This window comes from Lagenorhynchus albirostris, chromosome 11, assembly GCF_949774975.1.
Source record: "Lagenorhynchus albirostris chromosome 11, mLagAlb1.1, whole genome shotgun sequence".
Taxonomy (NCBI): Eukaryota; Metazoa; Chordata; class Mammalia; order Artiodactyla; family Delphinidae; genus Lagenorhynchus; species Lagenorhynchus albirostris.
The window spans coordinates 98,236,857-98,252,979 of NC_083105.1; the positions used below are offsets into that span (position 1 = coordinate 98,236,857).

At 53.8% G+C, this 16,123-nt stretch overlaps 1 protein-coding gene across 1 annotated transcript in view; it reads right to left on the reverse strand.

The window, feature by feature from the left end:
- Positions 1 to 1,223: 1,223 nt before the first annotated feature.
- The window catches only part of CD9 (CD9 molecule), a 35,744-nt gene continuing 20,844 nt past the window's right edge, over positions 1,224 to 16,123 (reverse strand). Inside the window, exons 2-8 of the mRNA XM_060167139.1 lie at positions 12,370 to 12,475; positions 6,131 to 6,228; positions 5,462 to 5,536; positions 3,787 to 3,885; positions 3,576 to 3,665; positions 2,875 to 2,958; positions 1,224 to 1,738 (exon numbers count right to left, since the gene is read on the reverse strand). Of these exons, the coding sequence (XP_060023122.1) occupies positions 1,673 to 1,738; positions 2,875 to 2,958; positions 3,576 to 3,665; positions 3,787 to 3,885; positions 5,462 to 5,536; positions 6,131 to 6,228; positions 12,370 to 12,475 (618 nt within the window). The 3' untranslated portion in view covers positions 1,224 to 1,672. The remainder of the gene's footprint in view (positions 1,739 to 2,874; positions 2,959 to 3,575; positions 3,666 to 3,786; positions 3,886 to 5,461; positions 5,537 to 6,130; positions 6,229 to 12,369; positions 12,476 to 16,123) is intronic.

Genomic DNA, 16,123 nt, shown 5'->3' on the forward strand with positions numbered 1-16,123 from the left:
CATGCGAAGGCACGCTGGCGTCTTTGAAAGTTTGCAACTGGAAGGTTCGTATGTAGGGGACTTACTGTATTCTGTTGTATGGATCTACCACATTTTGTTTATCCCTTCACCTGCTGATGGACATTTTTGGGTTGTTTTCACCTTTTGCCTCTCGTGAATAACGCTGCTGTGAACATCGGTGTTCTGATTTTTTAATGTAATGGCGTTCAGGGCCATTTTGGTTCTCTCTCTCTTTTTTGAATGTGGAGAAAGAGCCCAGACTGAATCAAGGAGTGGAAGATAAAAACAGGTTTGCTACGCTTCTGTACTTCCCCTCTTGTGGTGCTCATCTCACTCCGTCGTAATTGCTGGCTTGATGCTCTGAACCGCTCACTAGATTTTAGGCTCTCTGAGTGAAGACCGTCTCCCGCACGGTGGCTTGGTGAGGGTGACTGACATCCCCCAGCATGCCTCTTCCTCCTCCTTTCTGGTTAGAGTGGAGCACAACCGGAGGTGGAAATGGAGCAGCAGGCATTCCGCAGCTCACACAGATGGCTGCCGCTTTGCTGGCTTACTCAGGTTCTCCACATCCCAGCCGGTGTGTGCTCGGGTCCACCGCGTCGGGTCCTCGCCTCTGCAGGACCCACGCCACCATCATCAAGAACAAGAACAGACGCGGATTTGTCTGTCCTCGTGGGCTCCACATTCTCGATCTCGCCCACGTTACGTCAAACTGTCCTCCCTGACTCTCTGCCTGTGGGCGTCAAGTTCCAACGTCGGAAGCAAAGATCATAGTCTTATAGAGACTGCTTAACCAGCTCCAGCGATTGTGTAAGGTCAAATCCCTGTAAGAAAAGTTATTTAATATTCTGCTTCTGTTTAAACCCCGATGAGTATACCCTCATTTACTCATGCACTAGGCAATAGGTGCTAGGTGCTGAGGGTGTAGCAGGGAATAAAACAAAGTCTGGGCCACCGGGGACCTCATGTTTACTACTGTATCCTCAAGACACATCACATTGCTGCAAGAAAGAGTCCCGGGCTAGGCTCCAGTGTTGATGTGTGAACAACGGTGAGATCTTGGATCAAAATCCCTTCATCCCTCCATGCCCTCACTAGTAAAGTAGGGAGACCAACCTTCCCACCTACTTCTCATGTACGCACAGAGCAAAGAGCAGGTGAAAAACATTTGAAAAAATAAGCAGCTCTAAAAAAAATGTAGGGAAGCAAAACCCCAGAACCAGTTTGGGATGTTGTCATCATCTTTTATTATGTATCAAATTGTCTTTAACATAAGTTACAACCTGATTAAACTTGATAGACATTTTTTATCTATTTAAAGACACACACAAAAATCTCTTTATATACAATATCTTTTGCCTAGAGCCTAGCAAATATAGTACCTTTCAATGCAGGATTTCTGCTTAACATAATAAGCAAAAACAAATGACCAAAAAAATATAAACCAGAGCAAACCCAAATCCCTTAACTACAAATATCAATATTGAATAAAGCATTAAAAACACAAACGTAGAATAACTTTTTTGTTTAGAAATGCAGAATGAATACTAAAGTTAGTGGCAAAGAAAAACAAAAAAAAAAAACCCACACACACAAAACAACACGGAACCCCGAGAAAATAACCAACAGTCTTCAGGGGTGACCTTTCCTGCTCGCGGCTGCAGCGCTGCCTCTAGACCATCTCTCGGTTCCTGCGGATGGCGCAGCACAGGATCATGCTGAAGATCATGCCGAATATCTGGAAGACAGGAAGGGGTGTGAGCAAGTATGTGGCTGTGCTGCGGGAAGGCGGAGGGAGAGGGGAAGACAGGAGACACGCCGGCCGCTACAAATGACAAGGGGAAGGCGCCCACGAGGCCAAATGAGGTAAAGGGTGTGAAGCAGGAGAAATGTAAGTAAGACAGTGGAGGGACTGCTGAACGGGGGATTCTGAGTCTGCAGCCGTCGGCCGCTGCAGGCCGCACAAGCCAGCTCCCTGGGAACTCTCAAGGTGAGCATTCTTAAATTGAATGCTCCAACGCCAGCTATTCCTGTAGTGTCTACAGGCCAATACTTTCACTTCCCTCTTTGCGTACGTCTGTGTTTTCTATTCTAGTTTTAAAGGTATTGTCATGCCTTTTACTGAAAGCTGCTTCAAGCCTTTCCTAGATGCAGAGGAGGGCTGTCAATTACCCCTAAGACAGGAGGCGATTCTCTCTCTGGGGGGGTCTTTGCAAGGGGCAGAGGAAGGCTGTGTCCGCTACAGAGTCCCATCACTCCCTTGTGGGGGAAGACGGGTGACCCCAGGGAAGCTGGCTGGCCCCTGGTGGCTTCTGGGGGCTCCTGACATGAGAGTAGACTGTTGGAAGCTTTCAGTCTCCTCCTGGTTTTCCACCTTGGGGTGTCTTTCTGACCACAGTGGGAGGGGAGACAGTTCACATCCATGTTGCTTTTACTGAACTACTTTCGTGGGGCAGAGAAAAGCAGGTGCACGGTGAGAACATGTTCTTAAGATGATCCCGGGATCACTAACAGGTCTGGGTGGTCTACGTCCTTGCCGCTCCAAGTGTGGTCTGTGGACCAGACACGGTGGAATCGCCTCATATTTATCCCTGCACCTTGATGGTTACGGGAATGGGTTCTGGAAACACAGTGAGTTCAGATCCCAGATGCTTCACTCCTGACCTCAGAGACTCTGATCAATGGACTCAACCTCTCTGTCTCTCCGGGCCCGAGTCTGTGAAATGGGAATATGAATAGTTCCCACTTCGTGGATACGGCGAGGCGTACATCAGTTGATAAATTAGTTGATTAGCTAAAGCAGTGCCTGGCCAGAGCAAGGGCTTAATCAATCTTAATTACTAAGATTCCCTCCCCATGCCCCCCGGCACTCACCATCACCACGGCAATCCCGATGCCCACGGCGCCGATGATGTGGAATTTGTTTTGGAAGACCTCTTCGATGGCCTCAGGGCAGGACTTGGGGGGGCAAACCAAGACGCAAGTCATACACGGTCCTGCTCCAGGCTCCCCCCTACCGCCCACGGCACCCATCTCATACCCGGAGCGCTGGTGGTCCCAGAGCAAGGGCTGGGGACTGGCTGGTGGATGGAAAGGAGAACCAGGAGAGAGATGGGAGGTGGGTCCCCAAAATTTGGGCAAGAAATCAGGGAGGGAAGAGGGATGAGCCCTTGCTTTGGGGTCCATGTCTTATGTGGCCATAGGGTTACCTCCTATTATTCTGAAGTTTGGACATTGGCTCTAGCTCACAACCATGGGCTGCTCACAAGTCTATAAAGCAGGAGTCCAGGCCTGGGAGCATCGCCCACGCACGACGGCTGGAGGGCCCCATCGTTGCAGGGAGCTAGAACACTTTGTTATTTCCCTGGCCTTTGTTTTGCTGCCCTTGAGGAAACAGAGGCCCAGGGCAGGGGAGAAAGGAGATGGCCACCTTGGGTCCTTCCCAGGGGGAAGAGGTGTTTAGGAAGCACTGGGATGCTGTCCTCCCAGATCCAGGGAGCTGAACGCAAGTCCACTTTGGCAGGATTTGCCCAGAGCATCTGGGCCGGGCACAAGGGTCTTGCCCGTAAGCTTACCTTCGTCGTAAGGTTGTCGAGTATGTCCTTTTTGGGGCAGATGTCTGAGATGAATTGTTCTACTCCCCCAGCCAAACCACAGCAGTCCAACTGCAGAGGGAAGGACAGGGATGGGGGTGGGAGAGATAAATAAAGAGGACTGAAATAGAGATGCACACATGTTCTGAAGAAAGGCAAGGAGAAGGGCAGCGTCTTAGCGAAGCCGGTGTACCGCGTAGTGGATGGCTTTCAGCGTCTCCCGCTGGGGCTCGTCCTTGTTTTTCAGCTTGTTGTAGGTGTCCCTGTAAAATTCCTGGACTTCCTTGATCACCTGGGATGCACAGACAAGAGAGGAGCAGAGATGGCTTCTTCATGAACGAACGAACGTCACCTGTTCCGTCTTGTTCACGTGCAGCCACAAGTTCCCGGAGCGGACAAGCCACTGGACTAGGACCTCCCCGCCTCGGGGCCTCCGGGGTCCCCCCTCATCTCCTCCCACATCCTCTGGGAACCGCTCCAGCCATTTCCCCTTCTTTTTGCACCTTTGGTTGGTCCCTTCAGCCCCACTTGGCTCCTTCCCTTCTACCTAGAAACAAAATTAAATTGCCTCAATCTAAGGAACTAAAAACAAAAAGCCTACTCCTGATTCGGCTAGTTTTTCAGGCTTCCATCTTTTTTCCTTCACTCAGAGACTGGGTGACTTTTGGCAAATTACCAAACCTCTCTGTACATGAGTTTCTGCGTACGTAGAATGCAGATCATAATAGTCTCCACCTCAGAGGTTATGGCGAGGATTTAAAGGTGATATTGCATTAAGCCTGAAGCTATCGTTTTATAATACGAAGGAAGTAGCGTTATGCTTCTGCACCGGGTGCATCCGGGTTTAAGAATGCCTGTAGGGCTTCCCTGGTGGCTCAGTGGTTGGGAGTCTGCCTGCCGATGCAGGGGACACGGGTTCGTGCCCTGGTCCGGGAAGATCCCACATGCCGCGGAGCGGCTGGGCCCATGAGCCATGGCCACTGAGCCTGCGCGTCCGGAGCCTGTGCTCCGCAACGGGAGAGGCCACAACGGTGAGAGGCCCACGTACCACCAAAAAAAAAAAAAAAAAAAAAAGCCAGTATCCAGGGTCTCTCTTCTTTGGCCCCTCCTGCTAAACATGACAAGACAGCCCTTCCTGAAACACTGTTCTGATGCAGCCCACCCTGGTCCCCCACTGAGCCCACCCTCAGCTGTGCTCAGACCCTTTCTTTGCCGGGGAGGTCCAGCCTCCACCAGCTTTCCTCCTGAAATCCTCTCTCTCCTTCCGGGTTTAGGTCAACACCCCTCTCTCTCCGTGAAGCCAGAAGAGAGTCCCCTTCCCCACGCCGGCTTTCAAATCCCACGGGGCTTCTGATTATAAATGGCTTCTGAGACACTAGTCAAATGCATGTCTTTCTCCCACACTAGGGGCCACAGCTCCTTGGGGTGGGGACCACCACCCACGCATCTCTGGCCCCCGGCGAGTGGGGTGCAGCCCTTGGCTGGTGGTGGCACGGACTTAGAGATGAGGGGAGGGACCGGGGGTGGGTGTGGTGGGTCCGGGCCAGACGAAGCCACATCTCCCTAAGTCGTGTTCCAGAGAAGTTGAGGGGAGGGCTGCTGAGGTGTGAGGGGCAGACACACTGACCCAACAATACTACCCGAACACCCACTCCATGCCAGCGCCGTCCAGGGCACGGGACGCAGCGGCCGGCACTCGCCCGCCCAGGGGAGTGTGAACACTCGCATTCCCTTCCCTGGGGAGCTCCCCTCAGAGGCACGTCTGATGGCTGAAGGCCAAAGGCCGAAGCAAGGGACCAGCTGGGACACCCTTCCACCGCCATCACCCCATCCCCTAACTCCCAAGAGACCTTACGGGAAAAACCTACCTCATCCTTGTGGGAGTATCCCCAGATGGCCGCAGCGATTTCAATGGCAAATATCACCAAGAGGAAGCCAAAGAACTGGAAGGGAAAGGGCTGGAGTGAGGCACAGTCCCAGCCGGCCGGCTGGAACGAGCATCTGGGGACCCGGGCTCTGGGGGCGGGAAGGGATGCCTGGAAGGGACGGGAGGGGGTCCACAGAACTACCAGCGCCCTGCCAAGGCCAGGAGGGGAAAGCCGCAGGAGGAGAGAGTGGCACAGACCCCAGAACTGATATTTCTAAGGTGTCAGCGAAGAGTCAGCGATGAAACACCCTCACCTGCTCACAAAAACCAGAGATTTGAGGAAAGAAGGAGGTGAATACAACCCAGAGTTTGAGGAAAATTGTAACAAATTTTGAAACAAGAAGGGGAGGCGAAGGTACCTGTGGATTCAGGGGAAAAAAGCAAACGTGGTCCTCGACAAAGGGAAAAACAAAGTCCTGGCATTTAGTTGCCTAAGGGAAGTGATGAGACAGAGGCTCCAGAAAGGAAGAGGGGCAGCGTGTCATCCCGGGGCCGGGGATGGGGGCAATGAGATGGGCACCCGCTCTGCCCCGTCCCGCCCCCTGGTCTGTGGGATCTCGGGTGGGCACCCTGGGACACCAGGGGCTGTGGGCACAGAGGGGACACTCACCAATCCCAGCATGCACTGGGACTCCTGCACAGCCCCACAGCAGCCCAGGAAACCCACCAGCATCATGAGGGCGCCGGCTCCAATCAGAATGTAAACTCCTGAGGGCACAGGGCAGAGGACAGGACAAGGAGCTGTTAGCGGGGACGTGTAGGTGCTTCCTGATCTCGTTCCCTCTCCGCATCCTTACTGCCCCCGTCAAGGGCACAAGAGGCCCAAACAGCCTCCTCCCACCTGTCTCTCCTCTGGGACCCACCCATCAAGCCCCCATTCCCACCTTACCCTCAGCCCTCCTGGAAGATGCCCACTGCCCCCGCCCTAGGACACAGAACATCCACGGGAGCCCCAGATTCTACTCAGGACGGACCGGTCCAGTCTGCACCCGTCTCCAGCTGGATGGACCCACTCCCGCTAGTTAAATCAGACTCTCCAAACTTGGGCTAACGTCCTGAGGCTCTGACAAACCTCCTGCTGGCCTCTACCTGACACAAGAGGCGAGGAGAGCAAGGCTTCAGCAGGAAGGGGCTGTGCACACGCAGACACCCACGCTCTGGGCGGGCCAGCTCTGCCATATCCCCAGAGGGGATGCCTTCCCGCCCTGCTGCCTGGTGGCAGCCAGGCCTGCACACTTAGCAACGTCCGAGGGCACGAGAACCCTGCTCTAGTGCAAAGAACAGCCTGGGTGTCAGAAGACCCTTGTTCTGGTCCCAACTCTGCTACTAACTGCTGTGTGACCTTGGGTAAGATTACAATTTCCTTATTTCCTTAACAGTAAAATGAGGAGTTGGTTGCTAGAAAATTTCAAAAGATCCCTTATAGCACACCAGTGAGATCTTACAGCTGCAATTCAGTTACACCAGGTTGAGTGGAAAGGATCCTCCTTGCTAGAGGGAAGGTGAGTGACAAGGTTTCTAAACACTCAGTTGGGGTGTCCAGTGCAGAAAGGGTGGTGAAGGGCTGTGAGTTCCACAACTCTGGCCTGGGACAGGGGGACACAGTGGGACACAGCCCCGGCCCTAGTCATTCCACACTCCCCCAGGGAATGCCCAGAGGGGCCCATCGTTCAGTTATATTCCTGAGAAGCACAGCTGACCTGCAGTGACCACCCCCTTCCCCGGTTCCCTCCGCCAGCCCCCAGAGGCCCCGGGAAAACTGGCAAAGAAGTCCTAGGCCTCCCTGGCATCTGTCCACTGCTGGGAGGGGCCTCCTGTCACACGTCGAGAGCCCCAAATGCCTGGGTTTGAAAGCCGGCTCTGTGACCCTGGGAAGGCCACTTGTCTCTCTGTGTAACTGTCTTCCATCTGCAAACTGGGGACAGGAAAAATGCCCACCGCAAGGATTGCTGTGAGGATTAGGCTCCAAACGCCCACAACAAGTGGTAGCTGCTGCTAATCCTTCTAACTTGAACTTAAAAAATTTTAATCTTTTATTAAGGTATAGTTGACGTACAGTCAGCTACTGTCAATCTTCGCAGTACGAAGGATGGACGACAGTTGGGAATAATCACGGTTGTGATGCCGAATTTCACAGACGTGCTGCTCCCTCCCTGCTGTCCCCTCGCCGGGGGCAGGGAGACCTCCCTAAAGCAGGCGTGCTTCGCCACAATGCACAACAGGACGCTGCGACGAGAACCCCGGCAGGTGTCACAGTGATTTCACCGTCCCACATCCGTACCCTCCTCCCAGGCCGGAGCTGTGTAGGCAGCAAACCTCGCAGCGGCCCGTGGCTGAGACGCCCGGGCAGCACAGCGAGGGGCGCACACAAGGGAGCGTTTGTCCTCTGCCCGTCCCCTCCCCACATCTGTCGTGATGTCAAGTCACGTGGCCTTGCTGGCAAACCCCGATGAATATGGGTATTGTTCCCGTGCACGCCCGGCCCAGACTGGGCAAGGGGACAAATGCAGCTTGTCTTGGAGTCAAGTCCCATCCTCCTAGGTCGTCCACTCCATGGGGCCACAGGCTGGACTTGGGGAGGCAGGTCCGCCCCGCCCACTCCCGCCACTGCAGGAGAAGGGGCAGCGCTTTCGGGTCTGGGCTCTGACTCGGGGACCCCAGTGAGCGGTAACACGGCCCCCGTTTCTCCCCGTCTCCTCATCTCTCCCCACTGGGGCAAGACAACAAAGGATGAGGTCCCTCCTTTGAGCTCCATCGCAGGGCTGAGTGGGGATGACCACACAGACGCGCTCTCTCTCCGTCCAGATCCCAGCCTGGCCGGGCGACCCTGGCAGAAGGCAGAGGAGTCAGGGTGGCGGCAACAGAGAGCCATTAAAGGAAAACGCATTTCCCATGCAGAGAGAACATTCTCCTAATGGGCCTGTCGGTTAATATTAAATATTCAATCTTGGTTGGGCTCAGCAGATGAAGATTTTAGGTCCAAGCGTCTTGGTTTTCAATCTTGCTCGGACAGCTGCTAGATCTGGGGTGTCTTGGCGTCACCCTCTCCATCCAGTGGGGGATGACGATGAGCAATTCCCTGGTGGCTGTTCATGGGGATTTTGGACGGCAGCCGTCAAGCCATCGGGCGGCTCAGCTATGAGGTGCAACCCCAGAAGCCTTCCATCCACTGCAGGCTGAGGGCTGCCGCTTCAAAGGGCCGTCCCGGGCTTCCCCTTGGACAGGCTCCGCCCGGTCTGCACCCCGAGCTTGTGAGCAGGGGCTGGCGGTGATAAATGACAAAGCATTCCCCTTTATAAAACAAGTGGATGTTAGCTTTCAGTCTGACTCATGGAAAAAGTTACGTGTCACGGAGCCTTCTCTGGGATTTTACTGTATTCACTTGCTTAAGGGCTGTTTGTTCTGCTTTCTTCAGGCTGACATTACAGGCCTACTCCAAAAAAAAAAAAAATAAATAAAAGCTTCTAGTGAAGCAGTAGCATCTGCTGTGTCCTTTACACAAAAGCCTTTTTCCACCTGTTGATTGGGACTCTCGGCCTGGGGAAGGCAGGGGACACGTCAGCCTCCCGTCACCACCCCCATCCCATCTTGCAAACAGTGCTCCCCACACGTTCGTGTGCAGAACAAACTCCGGCCGAGCCTCTGGCCTCCACTTGCTGAGAACAGTTTACTGTCTCCAAGTAAGTCAAGCAGGGGTTCCGAGGAACCCTAGGTCTGCTCCGCGATGGCTCTCTCCCCGTCCCCGTCCAGCCCACTGATGGCTGGACCAAGGACTGAAGAAGGGCTGCTGGGCTGGGACCGAGAAGAAGAAGTTCCCCAATTCGTCTGCAGCCTGGGATTATGGATACCGTTGACGGCCTGAATCTCCAGGGCCCGAACTGGAGAGAAGGTCCATATAAGGCTGTCAGCCGTTCTGGATCCACTAGAGACTGTTCTGAACGTTGCCAAGTTTCTTCCCTCGCTTCTCTGCCTGATTATGCATTCGTTCTCTACCTTGAAAGCTGTGGCCCCGCTGGAGAAAAGACACCCCTGGGTCCTTCAGGTTTCCTGAAGGGTCAGCTGCACGGCCGGGCTGGCCTGTGGGCTGCCCTGCAGATGGTCTGTGCCCAAGTGCAAGGGACGGTCACCCATGATGTCAGGAAGAGCAGCCGGGACGGAGCTGGTACCCTCTGCTGGAAGAGGGGCTGTGGGTCAACGCAAAGGCTGGCGTCACAGCCCGAGGGAGAAGGGGACACGGAGAACGAAGCCTCCTTGGCCCTTTGCCCGGCTGTGACAATTATTCAGTTGCCCAAAGCACTCAGCGAAGCGTGGGGCCCAGCCAGGCCCAAGTGGTCAGTCGCTGACTGTGTTCTATGTGATGTCACTTGCGTCACCCTCCAAGCCCTGGGCTTCTGCCAGCAGAATGAAGTCTTCAAAGCCGAGCCCTTTCCCAGGAAGGGGGTCCAGTGCAGAGGGTTTGTATCTGTCTGTGAGAGCTCAGGGGGCAGTGGCCACTTGTCCCTCAGTAGGGGTTTTGCTGTGTCTCTTTGGGATGTGCCTTTGGACCAGCTCCTGGCCACCTCAGGTAGGACCACGGGCCATCAGAAGGACGCCGCAATGACCAGGGGACCTGAGTCCTGGGAGATTCCTGGAGGCAGGCCTGGCCCCTCTGGCTGTATGCTTGTCACTCTCCTGCCACCTGCCTGACTTTCCTACCTGTCACCTGCTGGGCTGCTGGTGCCGGGGGCCTGTCTCCCCCCACCACAATTGGGGCAAAGTCAAAAGGCCTAGGGAGGGACTTCCCTGGCGGTCCAGCCAGTGGTTGGTACTCCATGCTTTCACTGCTGAGGGCCCAGGTTCAATCCCTGGTCGGGGAACTAAGAGCCCATAAGCCACGAGGCCAAAAAAATAAAAAAGAGTGGATATATGTTTAACGGACTCACTTTGCTGTACACCTGAAACTAACACAACATTGTAAATCAACTATACCCCAATAAAAAAAAAATACACAGAATGAGCCAGAGTCCTAGATAACAAAACAGAAACTGGTCGTTGGAAGCGACCAGAGGTATGGAGTCAGGCACCTGCAGAGCATGGGGAGGCCGGGGACTCGCTCTAGGACAATGCCACCTGCTTGCACACACCTGCTCCTAGATCTGCTCTCCCTGCAGAGGGTCCCCAGCTCCTTGTTGTGACGTGACGTGGAGAGCTCAAGGCCTGTCCTCAGCCCCTGACCCTACCCTGCAGTCCCACTGCCCCAGCTCACAGAGTGGCATTCCAGGCCTGCCGAGGCTGCCAAAAACCTCACAAAAGAATGCTGTAGCTAAAACAAGTCAGGGCCCCATGGAAACCTGCTCCCTAAAAACCCTGTGTGTGTAGTTTTCAATGTACTTTTTTTTTTTAAACTTTATTTATTTATTGTTGGCTGCATTGGGTCTTCGTTGCTGCACACAGGCTTTCTCTAGTTGCGGCGAGTGGGGGCTACTCTTCGTTGCGGTGCGCGGGCTTCTCATTGCGGTGGCTTCTCTTGTTGCGGAGCACAGGGTCTAGGCGCGCGGGCTAGTTGTGGCATGTGGCTCAGTAGTTGTGGCTCACGGGCTTAGTTGCTCCGTAGCATGTGGGATCTTCCCAGACCAGGGCTCGAACCCGTGTCCCCTGCATTGGCATGTGGATTCTTAACCACTGCGCCACCAGGGAAGAGCGTGTGTGTGTAGTTTTTAAAAAAAGTATGCTGTGCTTTTCTTTCCCTTACTTTCTTTCTGACAATTGGGAGACACTCCCTAAAAAACCCCAACTAACAGCACCACCAAAAAGAGACGAAGGCAGGGAAACCATCCCCAGACCCAGGCGCCTGCGGGGACACCAGCTGGAGGCTGGCCCTGGGAGGCGGGAGGGGGTCATGCACCACTGGCCACCATGTTCTTCCTGAAGGTCTGGGTGATAACGCTCTTCAGACTGTTTGCTCCGTCTTTTTTTAAAAATAACTTCTTTGGTGGGTGGAAAGGAAATGACCAAACTTACACTTTGAGCCTGATGACATGACAGCATCCTCCTAAAAATAGGGGGCCGCTTTTGTTTCTTGCAAATGAAGTGTTTCCTATCCCCCAACCAGGCGAGGGGAGAGCCGAGAGGATCTGTGAGCTGACTCAGAAACCAGGGAACTGCCTCAGACAGGCCCCGGCCCTCCCACTCCTGTTAGAGATGCTTACACGGCAATATGCTGGTGAAAGGGACAGAACGATGCTAGAAGAAGATGCCAAAGGACCCGTGTGCAGAAAGAAACCTGCTAAATCTATTTATCTTCAAACTGGAAGCCTTTGCCCTAAAACAAAATCACTTTAGAAAACAGATAAGACTTAACATGCATGGCCTGTGCCCCAGCGCAGGGGTCTGAGGGGCTGGTGTCTCTTCTAGTCTCTCGTATTAATCTGAATGTTATCCAGGAGGCAGGTCCTCTGGGTCTCTGAGCCCCTATCTGAACCATGGGGGAGATGCTCCCTCTCCTTCCCCTGGCTCTGTGGGTCCCCAGGACAGAGTTTTTTAAATTAAAGAAATGAACCAGGCTTCTTAGACATAAAATTCAGAGAGAAGTTCAGAGACAAGAACAGAGGTTCTGAAACCCTCCAGGATGGCAGCGGCTTTGGCGGAGCTGACTTCACATCAGAGAATGGTCCCAATGCCAGGCTCGGTCAGCTTGGAAAAAGACACCACATCGGTTAAATGCAAATGCGTGGGCACAACTACACAAAAGCCCAGCTGGAAAAGGACCCGACTGGCAATGCAGCTGGAGCAAAAGTCCTCCCCAGCCCAAGTCCTTGGATCAACGTGGACTCTCCACAGCTGGAGGGAACAGCAAGGTCCCCCACTCACCTGTGTAGAAGCTGGAGTTATTATTATTCTCTTGCTCGAAGATGCTCTTGGTCTGCGAGTCGAATCGGAGCCATAGTCCGATGGCAAGGACCGCGATCCCGGCAAGCTGCAAGACACACGGGACATCGGCGTGAGCCCGGCTGTCAGGAACAGCGCGGTGCCCTAGCTCAGGTGAGCTGCCCTTGGCCGCTGCCCCTCACCGGGCACCTGGAAGTAGCAGCAGTCAGGTGGGGGTGGGAGCAGGGGATCGAGCCATTTGCTAAAAATACCAGCCAGTTGGGAATAAACAATTATCTACCAGCAGTACAGGGATGGATACCTTGTGGACAACAGAATATTATACAGCCATGAAAATGAACCAGCCACAGTTTGTGCAATACTACGAGTGCATCTCACGATGTTAATCAGAAGAAGCAAAAAGCACCGGACACGTACAATACAATTCCATAGAGTTAAAAACTCTTGTTTAGGAGGGCATGTATATCGTAACAGAAAAAGAAGGAAGTGATGATCATAAAGTCGAGTGAGTGGTGGCCTGCAGGGAGGGCGGGGTTTCTGAGGAGGGAACAGCGTGGGGGGGTGGGGGGGGCGGGTCTAGGGCACTGGTGATATTCTAGCTTTGACTTGGGTGGTAGTGGCCCGGATATTCACTTCATAATTATCCTTCACACTGTTTGTGTTTTCCGCACTCCTCTGTATGTATACCAGACAATAAAAGAAAAGAAAACACATCGCCCAACGCGTAGGCACCTCCCTGGGCTGTGAGGGCAGCTGTGATTCCGGACTAAACCGTGCTGCTCAGTGAAACCTACCCACAGCTGGCGCCTCTCTCTTCACACGGGGAAGCCTAACAAGCTGACCCACCCGACTCCAGGCTCAGGTGGACATTTACTTACGGGTGATCCTTGTAAACATTAGACAAGAAATCTCCAGAGGATTGTCCGATCCTATAATTTAGTGAAAATCCCATTTCATAGGTGGGCAAGTTGAGATACTGGACCCTAAAGGGCAGACTCTCCCAGTAAGGAAAGACTGAGGCATCAATCCTGGCCCATCAGGCACTGCTGAACTTGAGGCCAGGGAGGAGGCCCCCTGCCAGGCCCCGCCAGGCCAGCTGAGCTCCCCTCCCCACTGCTGCTGGCCTGTACCAGGGCTTGCTGGGGTGACTCACAGGCTGTGGGTGGTGGCCGGCTGGATGAGGGTGTGTGGGCTCAGGGCCAGTGCCCGGCCCCAGGTTTCGCTGGCCCACCCTCCTCAACAGAGGCACCCTGTGTCAGAACGCTCCTCCTCAGGGTTCTTTGCCCCAAGGGCCAGGACAGCCTGCAGTATAGACAGGCCTCTTCTCTGTCTCTGCTTCTCTCCTTTTCCCATGACTTTGCAGCGGGTTTGGACGTGCTGGGTGGAGAGTGGAGACGGCAACAGTGAGAGGGGCGACCCAAGACTCCACACTGCAGTAGAGTTAAAACCTTGTCTACAGGGAATTCCCTGGCGGTCCAGTGGTTAGGACTCTGTGCTTCCACTGCAGGGAGGGCCCAGGTTCAATCCTGGTCGGGGAACTAAGATCCCGCATGCTGCCTGGCGGGGCCAAAAAAAACCCAAAACCCTCGTCTACTCCCGTAGAGGTGTCCACAGTGAGGGTCTGGAATTCCTTAGAGTTCTATCGCTTCAGTTCTCCCATCTGGCGAACAGGTGTGGTGAGCTCGGATGCTCTGGTTCAGTCTGGGTTCTCCTGACTCTCAGGACCTCTTAGAACAAGGGCCCAGCTGGGAACTCTTGGTGCACTGGGGACTAAGACCCAAGACCCTGGTCTAGCTCCCCTGGGGTCTTGGAGAGTTATAAGAAAGGAGGTAGCAGTTCCCCCTTCTCCACCCCCAACACAAGCAGGCCCAATCAGATTCCTGGAGAATGGAAGACGGAGGCCATTGGCCTCTTTGGGAATGTGAAAGCATTAGCCTGAAAAGCCTGGAGGCTGGAGCTTCACATGCACTTGCAGGTAATCCTAGACTGCGGTTAGCACTGAGCCACAAGCCCTGGCCTCAGTCTCCCCTCTCGCCCTTATCTTGGCGGGGCTGTCGCTGAGAGCACCTGGGCCTGAGAAAGCCGTGTCCTTTCACGCACGTCCTTTCTGCTCTAGGCTGCCTGCACGTATCCAAGGCTTATCCTCCAGTCATTCTCCCTGTGGATAAAGTTACTCATCCACCCCTTACTCTGCTGGAAAAATTCTTAAACGAGTCACCACAAAAGGAACAAAAACAATCCCATCCGAAAGAACGAAACTACAAAAGATGATGACAGCTCCACTCTGCCCAGAAGCTTGTCAGGTCAGGAGCTGGGTCTCTTTGGGAGTGAGCCCACGCACAGGTAACAGCACCCAAACGAAACTTCCAGTTTTAGTCTTGAGGATCCTGAGCCAGTCGTTTACCTTTGACCTGGCCCACACGCACAGGTGGCAAGAAGAACACTGTGTGGAGGACAGTGTCCCAGAAGGTCACCCCGGCCAAGGACAAGGCCAGATACAGGAGAGGAGTCCAGGGTCCTGCCACATCTGGACACCATCCCAGACCTAACATCAGGAGGAAGGAAAAGTGGCTGGCTCTGCAGAAGTGGAAAAAGCATGGGACTTCCCTGGCGATCCAGTGGTTAAGACTCTGCGCTACCACTGCAGGGGGTGCAGGTTCGATCCCTGGTTGGGGAACCCACATGCCAGGTGGTGCGGCCAAAAAAAAAAAAAAAAAGAAGGGGAAAAAGCAGTAATAGATCTCAGTTTCTTATGCCTAAAAACTCACCATTGGGCTTCCCTGGTGGTGCAGTGGTTGAGAGTTCGCCTGCCGATGCAGGGCACACGGGTTCGTGCCCCGGTCTGGGAGGATCCCGCATGCCGTGGAGCGGCTGGGCCCGTGACCCATGGCCGCTGAGCCTGCGCGTCCGGAGCCTGTGCTCCGCGGCGGGAGAGGCCACAACAGTGACAGAGGCCCGCGTACCGCAAAAAAAAAAAAAAAAAAAACTCACCATGAGTGGGAGGAAGGTTCAAGAAAACCCAGGAGGAAGGGAGGACAGGGGCAGGACTGGGAGGCTCGGTTCACCAAAATCACAGAGAAATGAGCACTGCTGCCCGTTTTGTTTGAATTACTGAGTTAACTGGCCTGAAGGGACGCTGCCAGCAGCTGCCCCGTTTTCTGTAACGCTATTGGAGAAACCGCTTCAGTTGGCTGGAGGTCACAGGGCCAAGATACCACTTAACAGTGGCCTTCCCGGGTGTGCAGGCCGTGCTATCCGGGGAGCTCAGAGCACTTCCCAGGAGGGCACACTTTTCGGTGTGCACAAAGGGGTCCCCCAGCCCCCCACCTGGCTCTTGTCCCCAGCTACTTGAGTCCTAGGAGAAACCAAACAGGAATGACCAGAATCACCAAAAAGAGCTTCAACCTTTAAAAAGGGTGCCACTGCAATGTTCATAGCAGCACTATTCACAATAGCCAAGACATGGAAGCAACCCAAGTGTCCATCGACAGAGGAATGGATAAAGAAGACGTGGTACATGTACACAGAGGAATATTTCTTAGCCATAAAAAAGAACGAAATAATGCCATTTGCATCAACATGGATGAACCCAGAGATGCTCATACTAAGTGAAGTAAGAAAGAGAAAGACAAATACCATATGATATCACTTACATGTGGAATCTAAAATAGGACACAAATGAACTTATTTACGAAACACAAACAGACACACACACATAGAAAACCAAAGGGGAAAG